Here is a 26,148-nt window from a genome sequence, read left to right on the forward strand (position 1 = left end):
GCTAAGAAATTTCTTTCTTCTCTCGAATGCGTACGTGTACCGCGCCGAGTGAAAGATGCAAGTTCTATGACGATCGAAAGAACGCGCAAAGTGCTATCGGTCTGACTTCCGTGGCCAATACAGAGAGCGAGACCGTCAACCGATTGTCGTCACACCGTGTTTGAGGTCCGACATGGGCCGCGGATGAGTGCTATCAACCGTGACCGATTTATGCCGGGACGATCGGCGTTAAAGTGTCGCGCGTTGTAGTTATGACGGTGAAGCGCACTCGATCATATTGCAAGCGCTTCGGCGAATTGTCGGTACGCGCGAGTGGAGGCTCTCGAATGGCGCCCACGCAGGACGTATACCGGAGAGTGCGATGCTAACAAGTAGTAATAGTAGTAGTAGTAGTAGTAGTAGAAGTCCAGCTGACTCTGACAAAATGGTAGGGCCCTCTCTATCGGCGGGAGGTTATAGATTCGTACGTGCTACATAATCCGGTACCGTCGCGGTTAGGGTACGATGAGTACTGATAATCATGATCAGTCCAAGCCCAAACCACCACCACCACCATCGTCATCGGCATCGGCATCGGCATCGGTATCGGCAGCAGCAGCAGCAGCAGCGGCGGCAACATTACCACCACCACCGCCGCCGCCACCGCTACCACCTCCACCTGCGATACCGCCATCGCCATCACCACTACCACCATCGTCTACGCGGAACAACGTCCCCGTCGACGAGTACGCTTTCGACGGCACGCGCATCAAGAAAGAACAAAGTGACATTTGTTTCGAGAACGGCGACGGCGCCGGTGCCAGCAACGTCAGTGGAGGCGGCGGTGGTGGCAACGGTGGTGGCAGCGGTGCTGGAGGAAACGGTGGAATCACAAAAGCCGGTATCAACGACAACAAGAGACCGCCGGCCACCCCCGCTCCCATTGCCGGTAGGCTCTCCAACGGCTTCCACGAAGGCGACCTACTTCAGGACATCATCGCGGCCAAGTTCACGACCCTGGCGAATCACGGCTCCACCGGCAAGAACGACAAGATTCGTCTGATGATTGAGGACAGCGTCAGGTTTATACTCTCGACCTTCATTTCATCCTTATTTATTTCCTCTAATCACAACATTTCTTTTCTTTTTTCACACACCTGTTTTATTCTTTCTTTTTTCGATTAATTCAGAATTCGCTAAGTCGAAGGCTACGACTCCTGATCGGAATACAGAATTGTCTTTTATAAGTGTTCGTAATTAATTGATGTATACGGGACGCAACCCAGACGCGATCCAGTCGTTTCGTGCAAATCGACAAGTGCTTTATGAGATTATTCGATATAGTCAAATCTACTGATATCACTGTTCTCGGATTGTATTTTTTCTTACATTGTATATTTTGCCGCAGTTCTATACCTGAACGGAATTGTACCTCTTATTTATAATGGATTCTTGCTCGGAAATAATTCGCGAATGTATAGAGTTGTTACTCGATATATATTTATATTTTATTGACGATGTTCTCTTTTAATAGTTTATTACAATAGTCGTTTGAAATATTTTCGAGTTGGATCGAGTAATCGATATCGTGATTACTTCTGAAGTTAACTTCGAGTTCTTTCGAATTGTATTTTTGGCGCTTCTATTTTAACGAAAAAAAGAAACAATTAGCATATTCATAAAAGAATGTGCACATTTCGCGTTCAGCACAATTTCTTGATGATTAATTGTTGTCGCATGTTCTTTCCGCGTCGATCTTTACGATTTGTTAATATAAATAAACCCCTTTCTCATCGATTTTTATCGCGAAAGATTTATTAGGGATTAAAATGTCACGTAATAATATATTTTAAATTCTTAATAATTTAGTTGTTTCATAAGCCATTTCATTTATTAATAATTTTATTAATAATGTATAGATTCTTTGTTTAAATACATGATATATAATGACGTCTTGTATGTTTGAAACAGTGAAGAATCAAAATCACGAGTTCAGGAAATATTTTCCCAAGTTGAGCAACTTAAAATAGAGGAAAAATTGTTGCTGTACCTGAAGCTTCCATTGTCATTGAACAATACTGGAGGAACTGTTGATCCATTGAGGCAGCCATTAAATCCATTAGGAAATCGTTATGAAATTCATCAGACTATTATGTGGATTAAAACACATTTGGAAGAGGATCCTGAAGTTTCCTTACCGAAACAAGAGGTCTATGAAGAATATAAGTATGTTTAAAATAAATGAATCGTTATTTTCAAAGATCAGTTTTGGTTTCTAGAAAAGAAATTCGCATAAATAAATTTTTATGTTTATGTAATATGTATTTACAGCATGTATTGTATAAGGAATTCTATGAAACCACTGTCAACTGCAGATTTTGGAAAAGTTATGAAACAAGTCTATCCACGGGTACGTCCTCGAAGACTAGGCACAAGAGGCAATTCTCGTTATTGCTATGCAGGAATGCGCAAGAGAGTTAAATTGGAAGCTCCGACGCTGCCTAACATATCTGGAAATCAAACTGTGAGGCACATCTAATAAATTTTTCTGATATTTTATCTTGTATTTTCCATAACGTGTGTATAATTGTAAAAAGGATCTTTCGTATGTCGAGAAATAATACAACATAGTAGTGATTGTGTCATCTATTTCATATTTCTAGGAGGATGGTACAGAAGAAAATATTACCGAAGAAATGTTAGGTGCTGCTTCTACATTGATTAGGGAATGGGCAGAAAGTGTGTTAGGTTTTAAATTTCCAACTTTGAGTGCCTTAGCACGTCATCTTGTGGATAATCTTTGTGTCGATACGCGATCTCTAGCTGCTGTGTGCATTTTATGCGCTTCCAGGGAACCTGATACTTCATCTAACGAAGGTATATCAAATAAAATATAATGTGACGTGTCGTGATGCTACTAAAGTCAATAAATATTTGTTGATAGAGTCAACGACTGGTTTGTCAGTTACATCAATATCTGGAAAACCAGGAAAATTAAGAGAAGCACAAATACAATTACAACGTAAGCTACAACAACGAGAGCATATAAAAGATCAAAAGCATAGGCATATTGACAATGTTACACAGGTATGGTATTAAAATATCTGATATTAGACATTTCGTGCAATAGGATATAAATCTAAACAAGTACAAATATAATTTCAGAATCAGAATAAAGAAAAGATTATTGATAATAAAGCAGGAGTAAACAAAGGAAGTAAGAAAGTTAAGACCAATCAGTTGCCTCAGGGTACAAATATGCCAGCTGGACAATATGTGTTGAACAAACACAATTTACCTGCCACTGTAACAGTTCGGCAAAAAAAGGTTCTTAAAGCTAGCAGTCAACCCTGCAACAACGTTTCTCCGGAATCCAACTGTGATAATATAGTGGTACAATCGATCGAAGATGTTCAGAATAATAGCAGCACTAGAGTAGTAACGACCAATTGCGTGAATTCAAAGCGAGACGTTAAACCTAAAAATTCCAGAAAGCGTGCCAATCTTAATGTACCAAATCAACCATCGGAATCCAGTCCTGAGAAGCAAACAAAACTTACAGAACAACAGGTACATGAAAATGTAGAGCATTCCAGTATGTTGTTACCTAGGCTCTCATCTGTACAACGTGCGGGGAAAATATCAGTGATATTAGCTAGTAACCTGAAGCCTACCAAGTGTAAAGCCACAGAGGCTGTTAGTAATCAGCCTGCCAAAAACTGTGATATTGAATTGCCAACATGTTCCAAAAATTCCATCAAAATAAATGGTTGCCCCAGTAGTTTCGATTCTAATGGAAATAGAACTGAAACATCGACTCTTTTAACCAAGGATCAACTACGATTGTTGCAAGAAAATTCAAACCTCATAAGTAAGAATGATAAGCTCTGTTCTCTTGATGCGGATGCTTTGGATGATTATTTAAACGGGGGTAATAATTCTCAAGAACAAGAAGAGGAATTGTTGCAGTATTTTCAACAGAATAGTTCGTCTAGTTCAGATGTAGAGGCAAATGCCATTACTGGGGACACAGAACAAATATCAAGATCCGATAAAGTGTCTCAATTGAGATTAATATTAGAACAAAATCTAAAAGCTGGTACCGAGCATCCACCGATTGACATAGTATCCGCTACCATAGTCAGGCAGAATACAGTTAGTGAAAAACAGGAGGTTACTCAAACGCATAATTTGATACTTCCAACATTGTTAAATCATTCGAATCAAACTAATACAAGACGCAGGGTTAGTTTTGAAACTAATGTCGTTGAACATGTACAAGATTCCAATGTTGTTACGAATACCGTACCTCAAAGCCCAAACACGCGTCGTAGGATATTTAATTTCACACCAATATCGCCTGGTCCACATTCACCTATCAATGGTCGTGCTTCCAAATCCAATTCCGCAAACGCAAGTCCTTTCGTTTCACCAAGAAATACGCCAGTGCCTCGGTCACGGAGTAATCTACAAGGTGGCAGCTTTAGATCTCGAGCGAGTCAGAAGTCCTTGTCGCGTTCCATATCATGCAGCATGCCGTATACTGGAAAAAACGATACGTTTGTAGTACCTACCAGTGGTCCTGAATTAGTGCGACAAGTATCGATGCCACAGTCACCTCTTACTTGTACAAAGTCATCCGAAGTACAGGTTGGTGGTAGTGCGACGCACATTGCTATAACATCGAAGCAAGAAAGTCAAGGATCACAATGCCCTCCATTTTTAGCATCGGATTTAGCACCGCAAAAGCAACTGCTTATTAATTATCCAAGTCAGGAAAATTTACAAGAAATTAAGAACGTGTATCAAAGACCACAGCCAACGGATCAGGAGATCAGTGAATTGTTGCTTGGCAATAAACAATTTACCACCGAACAGCTTTTTTGTAGATCGCAATCTGTTCCTTTACATCGTATGGTAAATCCTGCGTTAATGTCTCCTATTTCAACACAGCAGTGTCTCTCAAGTTTTCAAAGTCATAGTTTTAATCCATCTACAAGCAGTTCAATAGCTCCTACTCCTGTACCTAGTGAATTCAATGATTTTGGTTCTATAGGTCAACCAGAAGGGACTTCTTATTTATTAAACGACGTCGATCCAAACTTTATATCGGATGACCAACAATTTTTGATGAACGATAAAGAGATTACATCTGAAAATATAACAAATATTCTCAATATTCTGAGTGAAGAGGGATCACAAAGTTTACAGATTCTTCCGGAACAATCTGGAGAAGAAGATTTGATAGATAATAATGGGATAGTTTTAGATACTTTACCAAATTCAAATATAAATTTGTCAGAAGAAGATATGCTGGATCCTTCGAATGTTCTTGATAGTTCAGTGAGTGGGGCATTGCAGAAGATTATACAATCTCGTTCTTATCCAAACACACCTCTTCCTGCACCGGTATCGACATATACACCATCTTATGCAGAAGATAGTAATGGTTCAAGATCATATCCTTCAACACCTCTGCATACAGTACAGTCTCAGGAAGTTTATCAAGAGTCAAACGAACCAATGCTCTCCAGTCCTACACTTAATTCTTTGAATTTACACGGAGATACAACGAGTATCGCTACATCGGATAATGGCTGTAGGAATGTTGCAGATTTACTCGAGACCACTTTCCTTGGAGAGCCCGATGGAGAAGCCGATGATCTGGATCCTCTTAGCAATTTTGATGGATTGCAAGATGTTGATCCATTGACTCCTTTATTCAATGAAGTGACAGAGCCTAATCGTTGAGAAAGGTCTATTTTGACAGAGGTAACTCAGATATTGCATTCTTTATAGAAATTTATTCAATATTTTTTTATGTAGTCGCATGTTTTTCAATTATATCATATACAGTACTTTGTATAATAATAGATACATATATTATTGTGCAAAGTACATATCATCACAAGGAAGAATTAATGAATTTAAGTTCATCCATAGTGTCACAGACGTCAATGTATTTATGTTCAACTTTCAGCAATGAAAATACTACATTGAAATTTTTAACTATACTTGCTTTTAGGCTACTATTTTCTGATCAATTTTAATTACATTTTTATCTTCGCATTAGCTCATATATCTTCTATGCTATAAATATTGTCAATGATTGCAATAGATTATAATTAGTGCAAGTAAATAACTCTAATATTTATAAATTTATTGTCATAGTTTAATTAAATAAAATAAAAATTAATGAACTTACTCATTGATACAAAAGAAAAGTTCAAAATAGATGATCGAACAGTTTAGTAGTAGTAGCCCGTTTTTGTAATATTCGATGTTACAAATTTTTGGCTGATTATAGGAACATAGAATGTTCTTCTAATTTTTATGGAATAACAAAGCTCATAACTGCCATATTTTTTAAACTTCCATTATTTAAATTGCTATCTAATTACGCTGTAATTGCTATATAATTAATAAATACGACGGCACTGTGACACGAATTCTAAACTTTTTATAGTGTTTTTCTGACTGCCGACTGTCAAAACATTAAGATAATATATTAAGATTTTAGAATCTTTTGATGCAAAATTAAAATTATAATGATGTTAAAAGAATGACAATGAAATTGCTCAGCTGAGAGTATTTCTATCTTATATCATCTTAGATATGAGAAAGACAAAAAGTTGATTTTATACAAATACTTTAATATTCGTCGTTTTGAAGCGCTTGTTTCTAAGTCATTTAAGAACATGTTAATGTGACTCTGTTATTTAACCACTCTATGAAATATTAGCAATCAACTGTTAGGCATTGGTATTGTGCGGTATTGAGCCCAGTATATAATAGAACGTACTTTGTAATCCTATAATTGATTAGTAACTACATTTTGTAATAAAGTATACAGTCTTAGTTGATCTTTTTATTACTTATCAAATTCAAACTATCAGGTGGTGTTTAAATCCTATAGAAAACAGTGTTTTAGAGCCCCTTGCATACTTTGGTATTATACCACATTTTATATCAGTTAAAACAACACAAGCTATTGCTACAGTAGATCTTCTTTCTCTTCTTTTTTTTGTTTACTAATTAACAAATTTTAAAAATGATTCCACGAGAATACACATTAGATTATATATATATATATATATATATATATATATATATATATATATATATATATATTCTTTTTTCGTTTTTATTCAAATAGAGTATTTGAATCAATATTTATCAATAATTGTTAAAATTCTTTAATTCTTTTATCTATATTTTATGAGATGAATTAGCAGCTGTGGTCGATAGTTTTATCACTTGAACTTATGACACATGTGAAATTTTTAATCTACGTTTTACAACATAGAATAACATTATACGTATATAAAAATGCGGTAATCGCGATTTATTCACGCATTAACTTACGTATAAAGTATTATATGAAGTGTTACGTAGCTAAATACGAAATTTTATATAGTTAACATTATATAATTAATCGATTGATATGATTTTTGTAAAATTTTATTTGCGAAAAGTTTTATTGATACAAATGGTATAAAGGAAGTTAAATAAAGATTCTTGGCGCTGGTAGAAAAGGAGCATGAAAGAATCTTCCGTGGCAAGCACACTTTCTATCACTTTGTCCTTTAAACAACGCGATCATTCTCAATTGTTAGTTATGATAACGAGTACAGGAAAAAATAAAAATCCAATAAATAGAAAGTATCGCAGTTTTATTTTAGAATCGAGAAAAATTCTTCATCAAATATTATGCGATGTGAAGAATTAAAAGCCAGGAAAAAAATAGAAAGTTTGTAAGCTAGAGGAGAGCAAGGATAATACGCAATATCAATGAAATTGAATAAGCTTATTCTTTTTTTTTCTTAATAAAAATCGTTTCTCTTCGATCGTTTTTTAATGCAAACGTTCAAAATGTTTAATTTTGATAATGCGTTATTTATAATGTTTATTCAATTTAAATTTCTTTATGGAATTTTGCGAAGAAGTACCTAATTGTTTTCAGATAACGAATTTTGCAAGTCGATCACGAATAAATTTGATTCGATCGTGTTTGCAATAACAACTGCGAATTATGCGGAAAACGTTTTTTAAAGAAAAGAATTGGACGATTAGTCAAGCGTATTAAAAAATTGATTAACTATTCAATTACGATGTTTTACTGCGTATTGCGAGATCGTCGTAAAGTTATTATTGTACAAATATAAAACTGATTATAATCAAGTAGTGTGTGTGTGATACGAAGGGAAAGAAAAAAAAGATTTAGTAATTAACGAATAAATCGTGATAGAATCGTTTCGAGAAGAAAATAAAAAAATAAACCGGATTTATTCGCAAACGTAATACTACGAATATTCTTGTGTGAAAAAGTATTTAACACAAATTCGACCAATTCTCGAAAATCTTACGAATTTCTATGTGAAAAATTGCTACACTTGTAATTATAAGTAAGGAACACGTATTATGATATTACTTGTTACACGCACAAAAACGATTTAGGTAGAAGTTATTCAATATAATCGTATAATCAGGGTTTGACCGTACTGTTGTGCTTTTTCTATTTATCTAGATACAAGTTAAAATTATATATACATATATTTCGACAATTCTATTTTACGCTCTTGCGATTCAAATTTCCTTCGTAGTTTAACTACGATTCATACTAATACATACGTACTAATTTGACCGATATGGAAGTATTTAAAACTTACATAAGAAAGACTACATGTGAAAAATGAAAGATAACATCGTCGAAGTCGGTTGATACCAAAAAATACTTGTATCTAGATATATTAACAGCACTATTTTATTTGCAACTGAAAATTAACACACACACACACACACACATACACGAAAACCAAAGCGCGTGTACGCGTTTGTGCAAATGTGTTTAATATAAGAACACTCAATAGACACAATTATATTTAAAAGAAGGACGATCTTGTCCGAAGCAAAAGTATTTCAATTCATTTGAAAAAACTGCCACAAAATTATTCAATGCAATAAGATTACGGCTTTTTCTGAAAGTAATAAATCAAGAATGTGATTGTATAGCGTGACAAGATCGTTGTTATCTCAAGATAGTATAACTAATTTACGTCTTGTAACGTCACATTGTATTCCTTTTCTCCTTCGATAGTTTGTCCATTTAACGATCTAAATTGATCTCACGACTAAGTTGACTAAATCTTTTGATTCATTTTTATTTAAACGAGATTTTATCCCTTTGTCGAAAATAATCCGTTGAAATTGTTTTACGAAAATGTTTTACGATAGATTAATATTTTTGCCGCTTAATATTATCGTATGGTCATAATTTTTGTAAGAATATTCAGTGTTTATTTGTTCTTTTTTTAAATTTAAAGTTATTCGCAAATTTCGAAGGAGAAAAAATGGCTCCATCGGGAGAGAAAAAAGTTATTACTTAGATATCAATAGTATTGCATGGGGTAGATCAGTGAAATATACAACATATACATATATCAGAGAATCGTAGAATGCAATAAAATTTTTCAAATGATTTTTGATCGATGTACACATAAAGCCAGACACGCATATAAATCCAAATCCAATCAGTTATTAGATCTTCAAAGAATACTTGCAGTCACTGATTATTTGTTGTTAAGTGATATGTAATTGAATTTTGCGCGGATAATATTAAAGAAACACGCTGGTATGAAGAGAAGGGATATGTTGCATTGAAATGAAAGAATAAGAGAGACAGAGAGGGTGAGGGGGGGGGGGGAGGAAAAAGGAAGAAAAATAGTATGACAAAACTCGATGTGTTTATGTTTACTGACATACATATAAATGTACCGTTGACATTGTTATCTTGCCAGGAGTGATCTATCTGCGTTCTTGCGACAATCGCATTATTTTCACATCAAGATAAATCTAATGATATCGTATAAAAATGATCGCGCAGATGAAACGATCTTCAAAAAATCGGCTTCCTCGATTTCAAGAAGATTCTTTCATTCATTTATATATATATATAAAAAAAAAAAAAAAGAAAAAAGAAGAAGAAGAAATTTCCTTGATCTTTTGTACCGTCGAATGCCAAGCGAATAAAATCAAGCAATCGGAAAGCGGTCTTCCGATTGCGTGAGCAAGTATCGCTGGTGGTTCGCTTTTCTTTGTAAATAAAAACTCTTTTTTTTAGAAAACGTTATAAACAAACAAAATCATGATAATGTGTTTACCCCTTTACTCCTATCAAGTAGATGAAATGATGATGACGAATATCATTCGACGTTTTTCAAAGTTATTCGTTACATCGATTGAATGTAATAATATCATGAAAGAAAGAAATGAATTTATTTATGAAAAAAAAAAAAAAAACGAAAAAAAAAAACAAAAAAAAAAGAAGATAGAAGAATACGTAGTCTCTTGCGTGGCTTATGAACAGGACCATATCCTAATACCAAATCATTCATTATAAATTTATACGTAATTGCTTTCTTTTATATCAACTTAGCTGCAGTGACGGAATTGAATCTTTGTTTTCCTGTGAGAGATCCTTTACACGTAATCATTAAATAATTTATGTTGTCAAATAAATGAATTGCAATCTTGCAGATGAACAAAATTATTGTGAAGTGGCTGCTTTTGTGAAAGATCATTGTGATTAATGATATAAATCTTTTTTTGATATTTTATTAATTAAGCTATATATCAAGTGATTACGTTTCTTTTTCTTAATGTTTTTTGATTCAAATAATCAATCGGAGAATTTAGAATGGAAAAAACAGTAGTATGACGTTTAACCTTTTATATCGAAAATATTTTAAAAAATTTGTTCTGTTTCTAAGAAATTTGAGCAATTTTATACTGTACCCTAAGAAACTAGGTGATTAACAATATTTATAGTTAATCATCTTCACATCTATGAGTTAGTAAACTGTGATATTTGTGTGAGTGCTTACATATATGTTATTTTGTGTACACATTTATTGTAAATAGCCCTTAATCTATCAGATTTATATTATTTTATTCCACAGTATGTTTGCTCATGCGTGAATGCAGCGTACTTTAAACGAAGCAACTGTAATGACAGTTGCAACAAATTGCAATCCAAGTAATTTTCTCAAAATAGTCTTTTCGTTCCATAATATTAATATAACGTTGAATTATATAGAAATCGTTATATAATTGCTCATTACGTTTTCGTGTGATGGTAAACATTAAAATTTGTCAAATATAACTTTGTTACGATTTATTAAAAATCAAAGTAGATCTTTATAAAAGATCTGCTAAACTATTTCTGGAACGAATAGGCTCCAGCAATATAATTATATAATTTGCACAATGTGACAGTGTATTAGATATAGAACTTAGGCAAGATTATAAATCTGTAACATTCACATATATACTGTAGTGTCAGAGAATAGGTAGGAGAATATACAAAATACAAGATATATAAATATATATATATATATATAAATATATATATATATATAAATAATTTTGTATAATTTATAATATCTATACGATGGTAAATAAAATGTTAACATTGTATGGCCTAAATATTATTCGTTTCTGTTTGTAAATATAGGTAAGTACATTATGTTCGATATTAATATTACTATTTAGAGAGATATCTTCGAATGAAGTGTGTGTATGCAAAGTGCAGTAACATTAAAAATTAAATATTATAGTAAAATTGATTTTATATCTCTGACATAGTGTTCTAAAAGTACATTCCTTTTATTGTATTAAAGATAATACAAGACACAGTAATAACTTGACAAAAGCTAATGCTTACATTATTAAATCTGATCAAGTTATTGTGTAGATAGACTGAAAGTGGTGAATACACCACATTTATGATAACATAAAAAAGTAGCTATAAATTTCAAATAATACAGCTTCCTATGTTATCAATCATTATGCACCACAATACGCTGTGATTATATGTAATACAATAATTAATATTAGTTATTAGCAATGTAATTAATAAAAGTATAAAATTGACCTTATAATTGGTTCGATATTTTTTTGTAATTATATGTAAGAATATTGATCCATAAAAGTATATTTGGGAAGATCAGTTTAGTTGCTTTTTTGATATATCAATAATTAAATTTTACTTCATTTTTTATTTTATTTACCAATTATAAAGTCTGAAGAATCAGCATGAATTAAGCGTAATAGAAACCGAAAGAAGCAAGAAAAAGAACCTAACAGAAGATGCATGGAAAAGATGCTGTAACGTTGTAAAAGAAATATAAGGAGATGTGATTATTAATTTGATATTGACTTAAAATTTGACTCCATTTTAAATTCGTTTAAACCTATTTAACGAAACCGAAAATAGGAATTATATCCACGGGATAATATGGTACATTGCGTAGATCATTTCAATTTAGATAACAAATTATACTTTAGAATATTACTAATTACATCTTATTAGGTACATCTAAAATTCCCTTATTTGTCGTATTAGGTACATTCTTATTAGGTACATCTATAATTGTTGCTTTCTTATTTGAGGTTTCAGTTCTAATTTTTTTTCCATTCAGTATTGCTTTTATTTCATCAGAATCCAATACTTCGTATTCAATTAAAGCATCTCCCAATTGTTTATGTTCCTTAGAATGTATTTTCAATATGTTCTTAGCACGTTCATATGATTCCTAAAATATATTATCAAAATATGTATCAGTAAATAAATAAGATAATCCATTTACAGTGAAAGGAAAAAAATAAGATTTTGGTTCATACTCACCTGTAAAAGTCTTTTTACTTCGTTATCAATCATTTCTGTAGTACTAGGAGCATAGTCAGAATTCTTTTTTGAATCATACAACCTTACTCCAACTTTATCAGACATTCCATAATTTTTTACCATAGTTTCTGCTATCATTGTAGCATTCTATAAAAACAATATATACTTTTTAGCAAAATTCGAATAATATTACCATATGTAAATGCAATATGAATGTATAAATCAAATTACGTACTTCAAAATCTGAAGCTGCTCCTGTTGTAATTTTATCAGGTCCAAAAACTAACTCCTCGGCTGCACGTCCACCCATCAAACAATCCATTTTAGCTAGTAGATGCGACTTGGTTACAAGGTAATTATCTTTTTCAGGAATATATGAAGTCTATAATATAAAAAGTATAATGTATTATATGTGCATTACTCGTCATCATTTAAAACGAGATTATATAAAATAAAATTTATATATTACATGTCCTAAAGAAGGTCCTCGTGGAATAATCGTAACTTTATGGAGTGGATCTGCATCTTTTGTATATAATCCAACTAATGCATGACCTGCTTCATGATATGCCGTAATACGATTGGTTTCTTCATCAGGAATTTTAGATTTTCCTTCTGGACCCATAAGAACTTTATCTTTTGCATATTCTAAATGTTTCATAGTTACATAATCCGAATTAAACATTGCCGCTTGCAAAGCAGCTTGATTAACCTGTTACAAATATAAGATCATCAAAATTGGATTAGCATTGCGACTAAGAGAATTTTTTGCAAACTCATTGCAAGTTGAATGCAATCTTAAAATATAAGAGATCAGATAATAATCTACAATTACGAAAAATAATAGATTATTCTAGATACCATATTTTCTAAATCTGCTCCAGTAAAACCAGTCGTGCCTCTTGCTAAATAATCTACGTCAATATCACGAGTCATAATTCTTCCTAAATATAATTCTAAGATTTCCTTACGTCCCGTATAATCTGGTATTCGAACATTAACTTCTACGTCAAAACGACCAGGTCTCAATAATGCTTTGTCTAGATCATCTCGTCTATTTGTAGCACCTAGCACAATAACTCCTTCGTTTCGGTGAAATCTAAAGTTATAAAAAGTAACGTGGTCACATTTTACATTATTTAAATATAACGTTAAGTATATAATCATTTACAAAGAAGTAGTGAAGAATTTACCCATCCATTTCTGAAAGTAACTGATTAATAGTTTGATTTGCATATGGATGCAGAACTGAAGGTGTTCTTGTAGCACCTATAGAATCAATTTCATCTATAAAAATCACACATGGTGCTTTTTCTTTTGCTGTTTCTGTAAAGATACGATAAATTAAAACGTTGTTATTAGGATACTGCAACTATTATTTAAAAATACTATTTCTTGGATAAATAACATACTGAATAAATCTCTCACTCTACGTGCACCTTGCCCTACTAAAATTTCATCAAATTCTGGTCCTGCTGCATGGAAAAATGGTACTCCTGCTTCGCCAGCTACTGCACGAGCTAATATTGTTTTTCCAGTACCAGGTTGACCTACTAATAACACCCCTTTTGGTAATTTTGCTCCTAATGCAGTAAATCTTTCTGGATCTCTAAGAAATTCCACTATATCTTTTAATTCTTGCTTAGCTTCTTCGACCTACAAATTTAAATGAGAAATAATCGTGAATAAAATAGTAAAACCAATTTAAAAAAATATGAATGAATAATTTTTTATAAATAATGTTGCAATGTCTCACTCCTTTCACATCATCAAATGTAAAATGAATATCTTCTGGGTCAATTTCACTTTTATTAGTGAATGAAAATCTGAATACATTTCCAACGTTGGCAACTGTGTGAAATTAATACAATAAATTGCATTAAACATTTTTGTTGGAATTATACTTTAAAAATTAAACTTTCTATGTATAAATTTCAAATTTATATTATTGCAAACAATTAAAGATAGTATAATCTATTATACATACATGGAAAGCACATAGTAAGGATCAACAATGCTATTGCTAGCCAATTTATAAATCTTAGCCATCCTTTGCGATTCTTCACTTTAACTTGTAAACCGAGAGCGTATCCCTCTGCAAACGCAACTTTAGACTTTTTTGTTTCATCTATAGAATTATTCATATTGGCAAATATTTTTTTCATTAATTCTATATCTTGTGGTTTAAGTTCACTAGGAAACGTTGTTTTATGAGAATCCTAAGTAAATCAAGTAAATACCTTTACTTTTAGTAACTTTAATAAAATATTTAATAATATATAAGTAATATGATATTATACCGATGCTAGACCAAATGAATCGAACCATTCTTTCAATCTAGTGAACACTGAAGGATTTCTTTTGTATATCACTTTTATATCACGTTCCGTTTTAAAAGAACGTACTTGTACATTATAATTTGATAATGTTCTGTTACATAAATTATGAAATAGTTTATACTGTTGTTTAGATGATAAATATATTGCAGGTAAGATTATAGATTCTGTAAGTTGTGAACATGGAAAATTTTGTTTATTTTCAGTAAAATTTGTTCCAGATATATAAGATGCATTCCATTTAGAATTTATTTTTAAAGATTTCCTAGACGTTCTAAGAAAAATACTATCCAATATAAGCCATGCATTATCTTTCTTTGTTCCGCATATATTTGCTATATTGTGGACATTTAATTTGAGAATTGGTAGATCTATACAATTTTTTGCTACCTATAAATATATAAAAGGTTAGAAAAAAATAATATTCTGATATTGATAAGGCTGAAATCATCAGCTTGAAGGATATAAAAATTATAATAAATTAATATCTTTAAAAAATTACCTCGGAGAAACTGTCTTGGCAAAGATCTTCATTCTTATGAATAGGTTTGCTTTTTTTGTCATCTTTTACTACAAATGATATAGATCTAGGGTTAATGCTTGATGTTAATTGTGTCAGATGGTACAGCACCTATATAAGTTATTTATTAAAGAATATATATGTCATATTAATCGTATTTAGATATATACTAAATATTATAGAATTTGTATGTACATTCCGTTTAAGTAAAATAGTATACAAAGTAATTTTTAAAATAATAAATTTCTTTAATTCAATCTTTATTGTTTGCTATAATAATTGAGAATTCCTATAAACGTAATAATACTATAAAACAACTCTTTAGCCCAATAAAAAACATAAATATTTTGTAGTATCTTAAAGACAATTTTTTATAAGTTAGGTTATAATATAATATACGTATAAACGACATTGAAAAAAAGTAAACATTTCGAACATTCAATGTTAATTTTTTACTCTGTTTTTTTCTATAGAATATAATAAAAACAAGAAAAAACGAAATAGTAAATAAAAAAACATATCGTTCGAATCAAAAATACAAACCTGATTATGTGACTGAAGAGAGATCATTTCCGATTATCTGTTTCTTCAGGAGGCGAAATAATAGAATACACTAAAATTTGTATGATTGACGTAAACGATAGAAACAGATTAACGAGAAGCATAAATTTAATTACGAAAGGATAATAGACACATATGAAACCGTGCAATATCAAATAAACTGAAAAAGATCATGGCTTCATTTGATGATGTGAGAATAACGGAAATGAGTGTCTGTAGACTAAATTTCCGTGCAGTTTCAAATTCACTTGCAATGATTCGATGTGAATGGTGTATTTTTCTTTCTTTTGTACGACTATTCTGTGAATTTTACTTTTTACTTTTCGATGTAAACGATGAAAAAAGATGATAAGTGGGGGGTATGAAACGAAGCTATCAATTCCTCGATCGAGATTTTTCGAGAGTTGAAAACAACGATAAACCCCGATTTTCTCTCTCTCTCTTTCTCTCTCTCTCAAAATCTTCATCATTTAATACGTATAATTTATATTATATAAATATAATTATCGATTTATATATATATATAAATATATTTTATTCTTATATATAATATATATTTCAATCTTTGGTGATTCATTTATTAAAAATTATACGTTTAAATTTGTCATATTTTAATTTTTAGACTTGTAATATATTATGCTTTGACTAATGATAAAAATAAAGCATTGCGAAAGAAATTCTTACGGATAGACAAAACGTGATATATATATATATATATAATTTATATATATATATAAAGTATAAAAGAAATTAAACATTATTTGAAATAAGTTATGATTACGATCCGCTCTTTCATAATATATGTTCAATGGTCGATTCACAAGCAGGTGGCATTACGCGCATTATGGAATTAACGTGACACATCGCTGGATGTACGCGTTTATATTATTTTTTAGTGCGTATTCTATTAACTATTTAGTTAAAAATAATTATGCAATTTAATTTGTTTCACAATAATATATATACTGTTCTAATCTGCGATTGTTTAGATATACAGTAAATAAATAATTACGTATTCGAAACATATTTAGGAACATCATTAGAAAATGGATTTGCTTTATACTGTCAATAGAAAAGCTTACTCAAAATCATTTTCAAATCAAGAGAGGTACATTTTATCGATCAATTATTAATTGTTAAATATATTCTTGAAAAGAAAATAATGTGCAGGTTATTATTTTTATCTAATTTTATTTTTTAGTCTTTATGATGGGCAATCATTATGCACATTATCTTGTCGTAATATCGCCGCGTTTACGACAGTTACGGAATTAGAAGACAATAATGGTAAAACATGGGGTTCTCATGTTTATGTCGTTGATTTGAATATGCCTTGGCATGTTCATAAGTAAGTTCAATAAATGAAGATATATCAAGTGATAAATATTACGTTGTATATGTTTTCACTTTAAATGTTTTTTAGAGTACTTTCCAGTAAACATTCAATTACAGCATTAGAATGGGATTTACCAGGTGATAAACTTGTAGTAGCTGACTCGGCTGGAAATGTTCAATTATGGATGTTCAAAGATCATGTTCTGAACGATTGGATGCTAATAGGTTGTACTTGTTTTGTTGGTGAACACATATTAGGTGCAGCTTGGTTTCATAATGGAAAAAAGGTTTGAGAAATAATAAATAATATAAATTGATTAGAAAGTAATTTCATACATTTATTTTATATTTTCATCTTTTTTATAATTATATTTTTACAGACTGGTTTAGTAGCTGAAAAGAAAGATAGTATTCATTACAGTGAAAAGTTCAATCATTTACCCTTCGCTCCTTCGGTAAGACAATTTGGAGGTAGAGCAGCTGAAGGTGTATTAGTAGTTTCGACAACAGGAATGGTCGGTGCTGTAATGATTACAAAAGACTTTCAAAATCCTATATGTTCCTCTACCGAAAGCTTAGGTAGTACTAGGCATAGGATAACATCTGTTGATCTTTGCTATGGAAAAAGTATGTATACTCCTTTGTATTTTTTTCTGACAGTGTTAAGTTATTGATATATTCTTACTATGTATAGAAAATTTATGTTCTCGTAGATGGACATTTTTTGGTGGCTGTGAGTAGTGGTAGTATTTGTCTACCAGTTAGATGTTATAGAGTATTAGTACGCAAAACTGATGAAAAGTGTACAATTACGTCGCAAGCATTACCAAGTTTTTTTTTACAAGATGGAGCTCCGAAAGATAATACTTGTAAGTTTAAAATATGAAAATATTTGCCGATTTGTATATTAATTCACTAATAATATCATATCTTTAGGTACAAATGTTACACATCTTAAGTTTGTAGTAAGGGAAGATGCAGATTCCTTAGTAGTTGCTGCAAATAGTGAAAATGGTGGTTTTGTAGAAGTTTGGGAATTAAGGGAGAAGTCACAACCTGTTCATAAATTATTTCAACCAAAGTCTTTGGAACCATTTAAAACGGTGGTATGTAGATATGTAAATTTATTTCAATGATTATGAATATCTAAGAAAAAATACGAATTAAAGTAAAAAATGTTTTTTCTAGGTTTGGCAACATCAGTCACAATATCGTTGTCAATCACCAGTTACAGCGATAACTACAACAAAATTGCCTATTGTTACAACTTTACCTCCACCAAGTTATGTTATAGTAGCTTTAGCAGATTCTTCGATTCATTGTCTTAATCGAGATTGTTTGAAAGAAGTATCATATTCATCATTAAATATGGCATGGAGACAAGATGAACCTAGTAATAAATATTTTAAAAGTTCCATATCTTTGGCTCATATGGATATTTCATGGCTTGGATGTGTTCTCTTAGCATGTGATACTTATGGTAGTTTGTATTTATACAAACTTTTACCTGATGGAGGTTTGTTATTATATATTTATCTTTTAAAAATCCAATTTTTCTGAAGTATACTATACGAGAATAATTTTTATTGTAAAATATATGTTTGCAGGACCATCATTAACACTAGGTTATGCTTGTACATTGCTCGAATATTGCTTAGTTACTGGTTTAGATTGGTTGGATGTACTTTTGTGTTTAAGAGCCTCGATGATAGAGACATTGTGCGAGCGATTAGACGCATCTTATACGAGGCAAACGCAACCTATACAACAATATCTTTATGTGCAATTTCTCTGCATCAAAACATCTTTGTACAGGTATATATTAAATAATAAAAAATAATAATTCTATAGTATCTTATGGTAATACAAACAAAAAATTAGTTATCAATATTTGTTTACAGAATGTTAGTATCAGGTCAAAATAGAGCCGCTGATTTATCCTCTTTACTTATGATACATTCAGTGGCAACTGCTTTTAAATCATTATTAAGGCCGTCGGATTTAATATCTCATGACAAGGGACCTGCTGAAAGTTTGGCAGCGGTTATTACAGAACCTATTAGCGATGTCGATAAGGTATTTTGTGTTATATATTAAATTGATAACATTTTTATAATATATAAATTAATAAGATATATTCCGTTATTTCAGGTACTTTTACATCTTGATCCAAAGGAATTTACAGTTGAACCAAGTACATTGCAGTCATTACAACAATTGATTCAATGGGTTGCAGATTTAGCATTAAATCTTCTAGCTCGACTTCCCGAGCAACGAATGCAAATGAAAAGTGGTGGTGTTAGTATCTACAATATTATCTAATCTTATTATTTACTTTAAAAGTTCTTTTATACAGTATAATTTTATGATGTGTTTTTATATAGTATGAATTACTCAAAGATCATAAGGCACTTAATACAGTAAGAGAACTTCTCGTTATTATACGAATTTGGGGTCTACTTCGTCCATTATGTTTGCCTGTTTTTCTACGTAGTGCTGATAATCTTGATGTGTTGGCATTATTATTTCGATTATTATCCAAACTTGTTCAACCTAATGGTGAAACACAACAACAAATAGATGATAGTTTAATAGGTAAGTTTTCTTTTGTGTAAATGATTTTTTAAATGTAAATAACCTTAATTATATAAAGAAATTGAATTAAGTATATTAGATATCTTGAAAATTATGCCATAGTTTAGAAAATATTGCACACACACACACGCGCGCCTGCACGCACGAATTGTCGCTTTATTTCTTATCAAATATATGTTAGGCTATAGGAAGTAAGATAAAAATACCACTTCCTTTGGCTTATTTAGATATGGTTTGAAGGATAGTTCCTTGACTTAGTGCTCGTAAATTCAAGTATAATATCAACTGTAACATCACTGTGTAAATATCTATTAGAAATAGGGTTTCTCTATAATTGTTAAAACAGTGTGGTGTATTTGTGAACTAGTAATTAAATTTTTTAATTCATAAAGAATTGCATAAAAAAAAACTTCAAGAAATACATGTTCATAATTGAATGAAACATAATGACTAACAAACTTGCTTTTAAACATAAAAATTCATTGGCTTTAAATGAAAAAAAAATTATATCACAAGAAAATGGATCAAAAAGTTCTCATTTATGTTTTAAGCCATTTGGAGTATCAACTTTTTTAATTATTACATGTTGCACTTTTGTGGGATTTTGGTTTATCATATGCCCATTGACATGGGCACTATGTTACTCATCTTTCATTGCTCGCGGTTGGCCTACATTCTGGCCCATTATATTTTGGATAGTAGCATTAATAATTTGGATTTTTATTATGATATTTTTAATAAGTATTTGGAAATATATAAAAGGTAAACAGAATGTTAATATAAAAAAAAGATCATATGGATCAGACAGCACAAATCCTTATCCTTCAGATTCATTAGGAGAAAATATTCAATCAGTGATAGCTAAGGATAAAAGCAATGATAAAACAGTAATGGATTTTGATTTATCATCAAAAGATTATGATAAGAAAAGTATCAATAATTCCAAAGCAATTGGCGATGCAATCCAAAAAGATTCAAAAAGAAAAAATGTTCTTCCACCTTTAGCAATCCATAGAAAATTGTCAAAAAACAGCATTGAAAATGTTAATGTAGTAACTACAGAAAAATTGCAAGAAAAAGATGATGATAAAGAATTACAAATAGAGGATATACAAGAGACTAATGTTAATAGAAATTCTATAAAGGATTATTTAAAATTAGTAACGGTCACTCCATCAGAAGAAGATAAAAATATTATATCACCAAAGACACCGATGTCTCCAAGAGATTTATTTTTTATTGATATGATAAGAGAGGCAGAAAAAGCAGAGAAAAATAAAGAAAATAGACAAGAAGATTTCAGCAAGAGACATTCACGGTTTTTTCCAGAAAATACAATAGCATCAATGATAGATTCTATTGATAGAAAAAATAATTCTGCTGATAAAAATAGTAAAAAAGATGATTTTGATAAAGATAATAAAGGCGATGAAAAAGTTGAGAGAGAATTGAATTACTTTATTGCAGACGTAGAAAGTCCGAAAAACGAGAAAACTGAAGTATTTATAGAAATTAATAAAACTTTAGAACCTGATTGCAAAAAAGAATCTGTAGATTTTTGTATAGTTAAAATGAATGAAAACAATCCAATACCTATAACTGAAATTAAATCTCCAGAGGAAGATGGTTTAAAAAAAAAATAGAGATATATAAAATGTAGACTTATTTATTTGTAGATTTTTATTTTTAGTTTTATAATTGAGATTAAATTTATTCTAATTATTTAAAATAGATAAGCATACAAAGAATATAATAAAGTAAATAATCGAGTAATTCCAAATATATATATATATATATATATATATATATATATATATTTTGAATTTCTTATAAGCAAATTCTGATTCAAAGCTATGATTTACAAAACTATTTAAAAATATTAATTTAATAATAATAATCACACACATATAAACAAGTAAATAATATTGATTTAACAGATATAAATAAGTTTGAATTAACAACATTCTGTCAGTGTTCTTTCTTATTTCAGATGATTGTTGTCTGCTACCAAATCAAATAATGATACCTCAGCTACATCAAGGCAGTAGTATTACTGCTTTAACGTCGCCAGTACTTTTTTATCAAAGCCTTCCGTTACAAGTAATTAAAAAAACTTTTTCTTTCACACGCACACGCACTCACACATGCACTCGAACACGCACACGCACACGCACACCTCTTTTTATTAACATTTAAATAATTTCATAATTTAAATTTAGTTGGAATATGGTATAGAACCCGAACAATTATTATTTACACCTGAATTAAATCCAGTGGAAGGCTGTATGCATAGTGGACAAGTAGTAGACACCATTCGACATTTATATCTTGGAAAACAACCACTTCTTGTTAAACAATGTACAAGGTACCCAGTAAAAAGTTATATGTGCATTTTTAATACATATACAATATATAAAATATATGTATATATAATATATGTATATATTTTTAGATGTGGTGGTAAAGTTCAAGTTCAAAATATGACAAGGACAGCTGCTATTAGAGCATGGGATCAAAGATGGACGCGTGCTTGTCGATGCGGAGGATTTTGGAGAATCCATAAAACTTGTCTATAGATATTTATAAGAATTATACATTTTTTTTAAATGTCATTTTTGTAATATAGTAGTTATATTAAGATTTTCTATATTCCATGTCAAATTAGAATACATTTTTATATTGTAATTGTTATGCCAAAAAATAAATCAATAGTGTTATCTTTAATTCTTATAAATAATATAGAATTAAAGTATTTTTAACTATTTGATTTAATGGAATAATTTTTAAATAATGTTTGTTTTTTTATTTGTATAAAATTATAAATATAAATGCATTCATTTTTTTTCAGTATAGGCTGACCATGGCCAAATAAAATAAAGCAAAATTAAACAAAGAAGATACACACACGCAGATGTAAGTTATAGTTTTATTTCTTTATTATAAAGGACAATTATGTTTTTCATAAATAGCAAGATAAAATTTTTGAAATTTTTGATTAGGCTAGATCCTGTTATAAGGTTTATACATTTCATTAGGATATCTTATATTCATTCGTAAGTTTGTAACAATATATAATTAACAAAATATAAAAAACAATACACAAATCTTTTTTTATCAGCACATGTGAATTGTAATATATAACCTTAAATTCATGTTCTAACATTTATTATCTTTATGTAGCCATGGTCAATTATTATTTAGAGTATAATTATTTCTTTCTTTACTTTGCTTGTTTTAAACATTTCAATGACTTTCTCCTTTTCTACCAGTGACTCTTTTGAATTCACCCATATTGGTAGTTGAAATTGGAGATCCAAATATAATCAATTGATCAATTCTAGTAGTATCTGTACCAGCTTGATTGTTTTTGATAAAGATTTGAAGATTTTGTACATTTTGAAATTTCACATAACGCAAGGGAACAGGATTTCCTTCTTCAATATCTTTGGGCAATAATCTGCACAAAAATTTAATGTATGTATTTATATGCATACATAATAGAATATAATAAATACTCACGTAAGATCTTGGACGCTAGTATTGGAGTCTGCCATATCAAAATCTATGGTTCTAGGTTGATTGATAAAGAGTTTAATACTTTTTGGTCCTGAATCTGACGGTGCTTTGATTTTTAGGGAATGTACTTTGACAGCTTGGGTAAAAGTAATGGATAATATTAATTGTTCGTCGCAATCACTCTCTAGATATCCATCATCAGTTGTTAAGCATTGCACAAAGTTGTGGTCATCCGATTCATTTAAACATTCACATTGTGTTTTTGCAATAAACGTGTTTAGATCCATCTGTAAAGCAAACAACTTTTACCAATTGTCTAAAGGGATTGCATAAGAATTAAAAATTATTTGGTATAGTGTTATTTGAAATGAAGTTTTATTATATTAATGCTGTATACTTAAATTTACTTTCATGAAATTTCTATTAACTACATAGAGAGAAATTCGTACAATTTATTATTATTTTAAAATCATCTGTTTTATATAAAAAATAAAAAAAGATAAACATACAAATATTAATTTTTTATTTTAATTAATAGGTAGGGCTATATATTCAATCTTTAACTGGACATAACATTCATGGAAGAGTATAAAATTATGAACTCTTGCACTTATCAAAACAATACTTGTTTGAGAGTTATTAACAGACAGTTCGACAATTCTTCTTTTTTCATTAAGATAATGTTAAAATTCATTAAAAGAAAGTTATGATTATTTTCTTATAGTTATTGTTGATACTTATTCCAATATAAGAGAATTGCAGTAAGAAATATTATTCCAAAAATACGATAATAGGCATTATTATTATTCCGTACATGTCCAGTAACTGAACCCTCAGAATCTTCAGTATCACCATTGCCATAATATTGTTGTATTTTTGATTCAAGTCCAGCTGGATCTGCTCCTTGGCAAAAACCCAATTTTGTTCGGTTGCGATAGAAAATAAAAGTAGGCATTACACTGACACCTTGGATGGCTGCAACTTCTGCACATTTATCTACATCTACTTTAAGAAATATCGCATTAGGATATTTTAATGAGAATTGCTCAAATATTGGTGCAATTCTTTGGCATGGTCCACACCTATGGATAATAACATTAATCTAAATTTATATGATACTTATGCAAAGAGAAAAGAATTTATGTTCATTTTTTTAATATTCTCGATCTTTCGATAAAAGTTGAAACAATTGCAAATGCCACAAATTTTCTGGCTACGAATAAAATAAGAAATCTTATTAAAATTTCATTTAAATATTAATTTATAATATACGTGTGGATAATTGCATTATGACAATTAAGGTATTGAAGTATTAGCAAAGAAATTCAATATTTATACGTGCAGTTAATAAGACATCATAACCTCTAAAGAACTTACCACGTAGCTGTAAAGTCTACAATTACCAATTTTGTACCCATTGTAGACATTTCGTGATAAAATTGACTTTCATTTTCAATTATACGTACAGCTCCCATTTTATATTTTCTTTTTTCAATGATTTTCTATAACGTTAATAAATGAGAAATTCACAAGAGTACGAGTTCAAATTATCGGATGACTGGCAGTTTCAGGATCTTTCTTAACGATGTACCGAGGTGGATTCACTAACGCCACTTTATACGGTTTATATTTCAAGCAAAACAATAGTTAAATATGTTCATATCGTGTAATTTTTGGAGTTATCATTCGAGTAGTTTCAGTTAGACTGCATTATCCAATAATGATAATTAGACATTGTTTTTTATCAGTTATCGTTAATTCAATTTCTATATTACCGACTCTTGTCGAAATGTTCTCTATATTATCGACTCTATGGAGATAATATATTATAGATATGTATATATACGTGCATATAATTTTACAAAAAATGTATATGTTGGTAAACTTTAATTTTTTAAAGATTGTTATTATTGCTCGATTTCTTTGTTTTCAATCGTTGAAGGAATTTGTGGCTTTTAGAAAATTTAGTCCCTAAGTAAATTTCACATCTTGGGCAATTGTGCACGGTATCTTTAAAGGTGATTGAATAATACGGCACGAAGCACATACTGTAACAAACAAAGCAAAAAATCACAAATTATTATTACAGGAATTGAAAAGAGTTTATAAATAAATATCTTACCATACTGGTAGTAAAGAAATAGCTATCAAATGAGTCATGCAAGTGTTGTAGTATTTTACATCGGTTTCAATGTAATTTAAACAATTTGGACAAGTTGTTTTCGCCGAATACTCCTCAAAATGAGTATGTTCTATAAGAATAATATATATTATAAAAATCACGATGAATTTTTTATGTACAAAAACGAATCTAACCAAACATCGATCTATTCCTTTTACTTCGTTTACTGCGTCTTGTTAGTTTAGGATTATATAATATTCTTTTTATAAAATTCCTGTAATTAGTTTTTTTTTCTTCGACAGTATCGGTGGTTGATACATCTGCATAGAAGGAGATCCTCTGACGAGTCGGCTTATTCGCGAGCACATCTATAAAAGGTGAAGAAATTGATTATATCCCGACCATGTTAATCACCATCAACTCTGATAACAATTCGACTCTAAAGCTAGAAGATTTTCTTTTTACGACGTTACTCCCTCTTTCTTTCATTTTTAAATTT

General features: G+C 30.5%; 5 protein-coding genes across 8 annotated transcripts; 3 read left to right on the top strand and 2 right to left on the bottom strand.

The window, feature by feature from the left end:
• The first annotated feature begins 92 nt into the window (after nucleotides 1-92).
• LOC122637046 lies at nucleotides 93-6,837 on the top strand. The gene is made up of 6 exons (XM_043828895.1): nucleotides 93-1,061; nucleotides 1,951-2,205; nucleotides 2,311-2,503; nucleotides 2,643-2,856; nucleotides 2,924-3,066; nucleotides 3,145-6,837. Exons 1-6 carry the CDS (start codon nucleotides 505-507, stop codon nucleotides 5,728-5,730), a joined length of 3,948 nt encoding a protein of 1,315 aa, XP_043684830.1. The 5' UTR covers nucleotides 93-504; the 3' UTR covers nucleotides 5,731-6,837.
• A 4,300-nt stretch (nucleotides 6,838-11,137) lies between these two features.
• LOC122637049 (ATP-dependent zinc metalloprotease YME1L) lies at nucleotides 11,138-16,455 on the bottom strand. Its single transcript, XM_043828900.1, has 12 exons — nucleotides 16,064-16,455; nucleotides 15,503-15,631; nucleotides 14,965-15,390; nucleotides 14,652-14,883; nucleotides 14,421-14,515; nucleotides 14,077-14,320; nucleotides 13,858-13,990; nucleotides 13,526-13,763; nucleotides 13,134-13,376; nucleotides 12,900-13,046; nucleotides 12,665-12,811; nucleotides 11,138-12,572 (listed from the first exon to the last, which is right to left on the bottom strand). Exons 1-12 carry the CDS (start codon nucleotides 16,088-16,090, stop codon nucleotides 12,336-12,338), a joined length of 2,298 nt encoding a protein of 765 aa, XP_043684835.1. The 5' UTR covers nucleotides 16,091-16,455; the 3' UTR covers nucleotides 11,138-12,335.
• Nucleotides 16,456-16,907: 452 nt separating this feature from the next.
• LOC122637048 (mediator of RNA polymerase II transcription subunit 16) lies at nucleotides 16,908-22,735 on the top strand. Of its 3 annotated transcripts, none has more exons than XM_043828899.1 (14): nucleotides 16,909-17,189; nucleotides 17,283-17,429; nucleotides 17,505-17,703; nucleotides 17,797-18,043; nucleotides 18,130-18,285; nucleotides 18,353-18,522; nucleotides 18,605-18,932; nucleotides 19,024-19,231; nucleotides 19,318-19,492; nucleotides 19,568-19,714; nucleotides 19,801-20,011; nucleotides 22,002-22,111; nucleotides 22,231-22,376; nucleotides 22,464-22,735. In XM_043828899.1, the coding sequence occupies exons 1-14, from the start codon at nucleotides 17,128-17,130 to the stop codon at nucleotides 22,585-22,587; spliced, it is 2,430 nt and encodes an 809-aa protein (XP_043684834.1). In that variant the 5' UTR covers nucleotides 16,909-17,127; the 3' UTR covers nucleotides 22,588-22,735. The 3 variants fall into 3 exon arrangements, with proteins under 3 accessions (XP_043684832.1, XP_043684834.1, XP_043684833.1); XM_043828898.1 differs by having other exon boundaries at nucleotides 16,916-16,976; nucleotides 17,113-17,189; nucleotides 22,231-22,735; XM_043828897.1 differs by having other exon boundaries at nucleotides 16,908-17,189; nucleotides 22,231-22,735.
• LOC122637052 (thioredoxin-like protein 1) lies at nucleotides 18,968-25,128 on the bottom strand. 2 transcript variants are annotated; one of them, XM_043828906.1, is made up of 4 exons: nucleotides 24,905-25,128; nucleotides 24,342-24,609; nucleotides 23,531-23,814; nucleotides 18,968-19,969 (listed from the first exon to the last, which is right to left on the bottom strand). In XM_043828906.1, exons 1-4 carry the CDS (start codon nucleotides 25,000-25,002, stop codon nucleotides 19,951-19,953), a joined length of 669 nt encoding a protein of 222 aa, XP_043684841.1. In that variant the 5' UTR covers nucleotides 25,003-25,128; the 3' UTR covers nucleotides 18,968-19,950. The 2 variants fall into 2 exon arrangements, with proteins under 2 accessions (XP_043684841.1, XP_043684840.1); XM_043828905.1 differs by lacking the exon at nucleotides 18,968-19,969 and adding an exon at nucleotides 22,917-23,468 and having other exon boundaries at nucleotides 24,905-25,126.
• LOC122637051 lies at nucleotides 20,136-21,734 on the top strand. Its single transcript, XM_043828904.1, has one exon. It carries the CDS (start codon nucleotides 20,458-20,460, stop codon nucleotides 21,652-21,654), a length of 1,197 nt encoding a protein of 398 aa, XP_043684839.1. The 5' UTR covers nucleotides 20,136-20,457; the 3' UTR covers nucleotides 21,655-21,734.
• Nucleotides 25,129-26,148: the final 1,020 nt, after the last annotated feature.

Source organism: Vespula pensylvanica, chromosome 24 (assembly GCF_014466175.1).
Source record: "Vespula pensylvanica isolate Volc-1 chromosome 24, ASM1446617v1, whole genome shotgun sequence".
Classification (NCBI taxonomy): Eukaryota; Metazoa; Arthropoda; class Insecta; order Hymenoptera; family Vespidae; genus Vespula; species Vespula pensylvanica.

What these genes read in the sequence shown, in the direction of transcription:
- LOC122637048 (XM_043828897.1), top strand. Translation starts at nt 17,128, where the DNA reads ATGGATTTGCTTTATACTGTCAATAGAAAAGCTTACTCAAAATCATTT. An exon ending in TCATTTTCAAATCAAGAGAG is followed by an intron (nt 17,190 to 17,282) that starts GTACATTTTATC and finishes TTTATTTTTTAG; the next exon opens with TCTTTATGATGGGCAATCAT. An exon ending in AATAGATGATAGTTTAATAG is followed by an intron (nt 20,012 to 22,001) that starts GTAAGTTTTCTT and finishes TTCTTATTTCAG; the next exon opens with ATGATTGTTGTCTGCTACCA.
- LOC122637051 (XM_043828904.1), top strand. Translation starts at nt 20,458, where the DNA reads ATGACTAACAAACTTGCTTTTAAACATAAAAATTCATTGGCTTTAAAT.
- LOC122637052 (XM_043828905.1), bottom strand. Translation starts at nt 25,002, where the DNA reads ATGGGAGCTGTACGTATAATTGAAAATGAAAGTCAATTTTATCACGAA. An exon ending in GTAGACTTTACAGCTACGTG is followed by an intron (nt 24,610 to 24,904) that starts GTAAGTTCTTTA and finishes TATTATCCATAG; the next exon opens with GTGTGGACCATGCCAAAGAA. An exon ending in ACTAGCGTCCAAGATCTTAC is followed by an intron (nt 23,469 to 23,530) that starts GTGAGTATTTAT and finishes ATTTTTGTGCAG; the next exon opens with ATTATTGCCCAAAGATATTG.
- LOC122637046 (XM_043828895.1), top strand. Translation starts at nt 505, where the DNA reads ATGAGTACTGATAATCATGATCAGTCCAAGCCCAAACCACCACCACCA. An exon ending in ATGATTGAGGACAGCGTCAG is followed by an intron (nt 1,062 to 1,950) that starts GTTTATACTCTC and finishes TGTTTGAAACAG; the next exon opens with TGAAGAATCAAAATCACGAG. An exon ending in GAGGTCTATGAAGAATATAA is followed by an intron (nt 2,206 to 2,310) that starts GTATGTTTAAAA and finishes ATGTATTTACAG; the next exon opens with CATGTATTGTATAAGGAATT.
- LOC122637049 (XM_043828900.1), bottom strand. Translation starts at nt 16,090, where the DNA reads ATGATCTCTCTTCAGTCACATAATCAG. An exon ending in GAGGACCTTCTTTAGGACAT is followed by an intron (nt 13,047 to 13,133) that starts GTAATATATAAA and finishes TTTATATTATAG; the next exon opens with ACTTCATATATTCCTGAAAA. An exon ending in AAGTAAAAAGACTTTTACAG is followed by an intron (nt 12,573 to 12,664) that starts GTGAGTATGAAC and finishes AATATATTTTAG; the next exon opens with GAATCATATGAACGTGCTAA.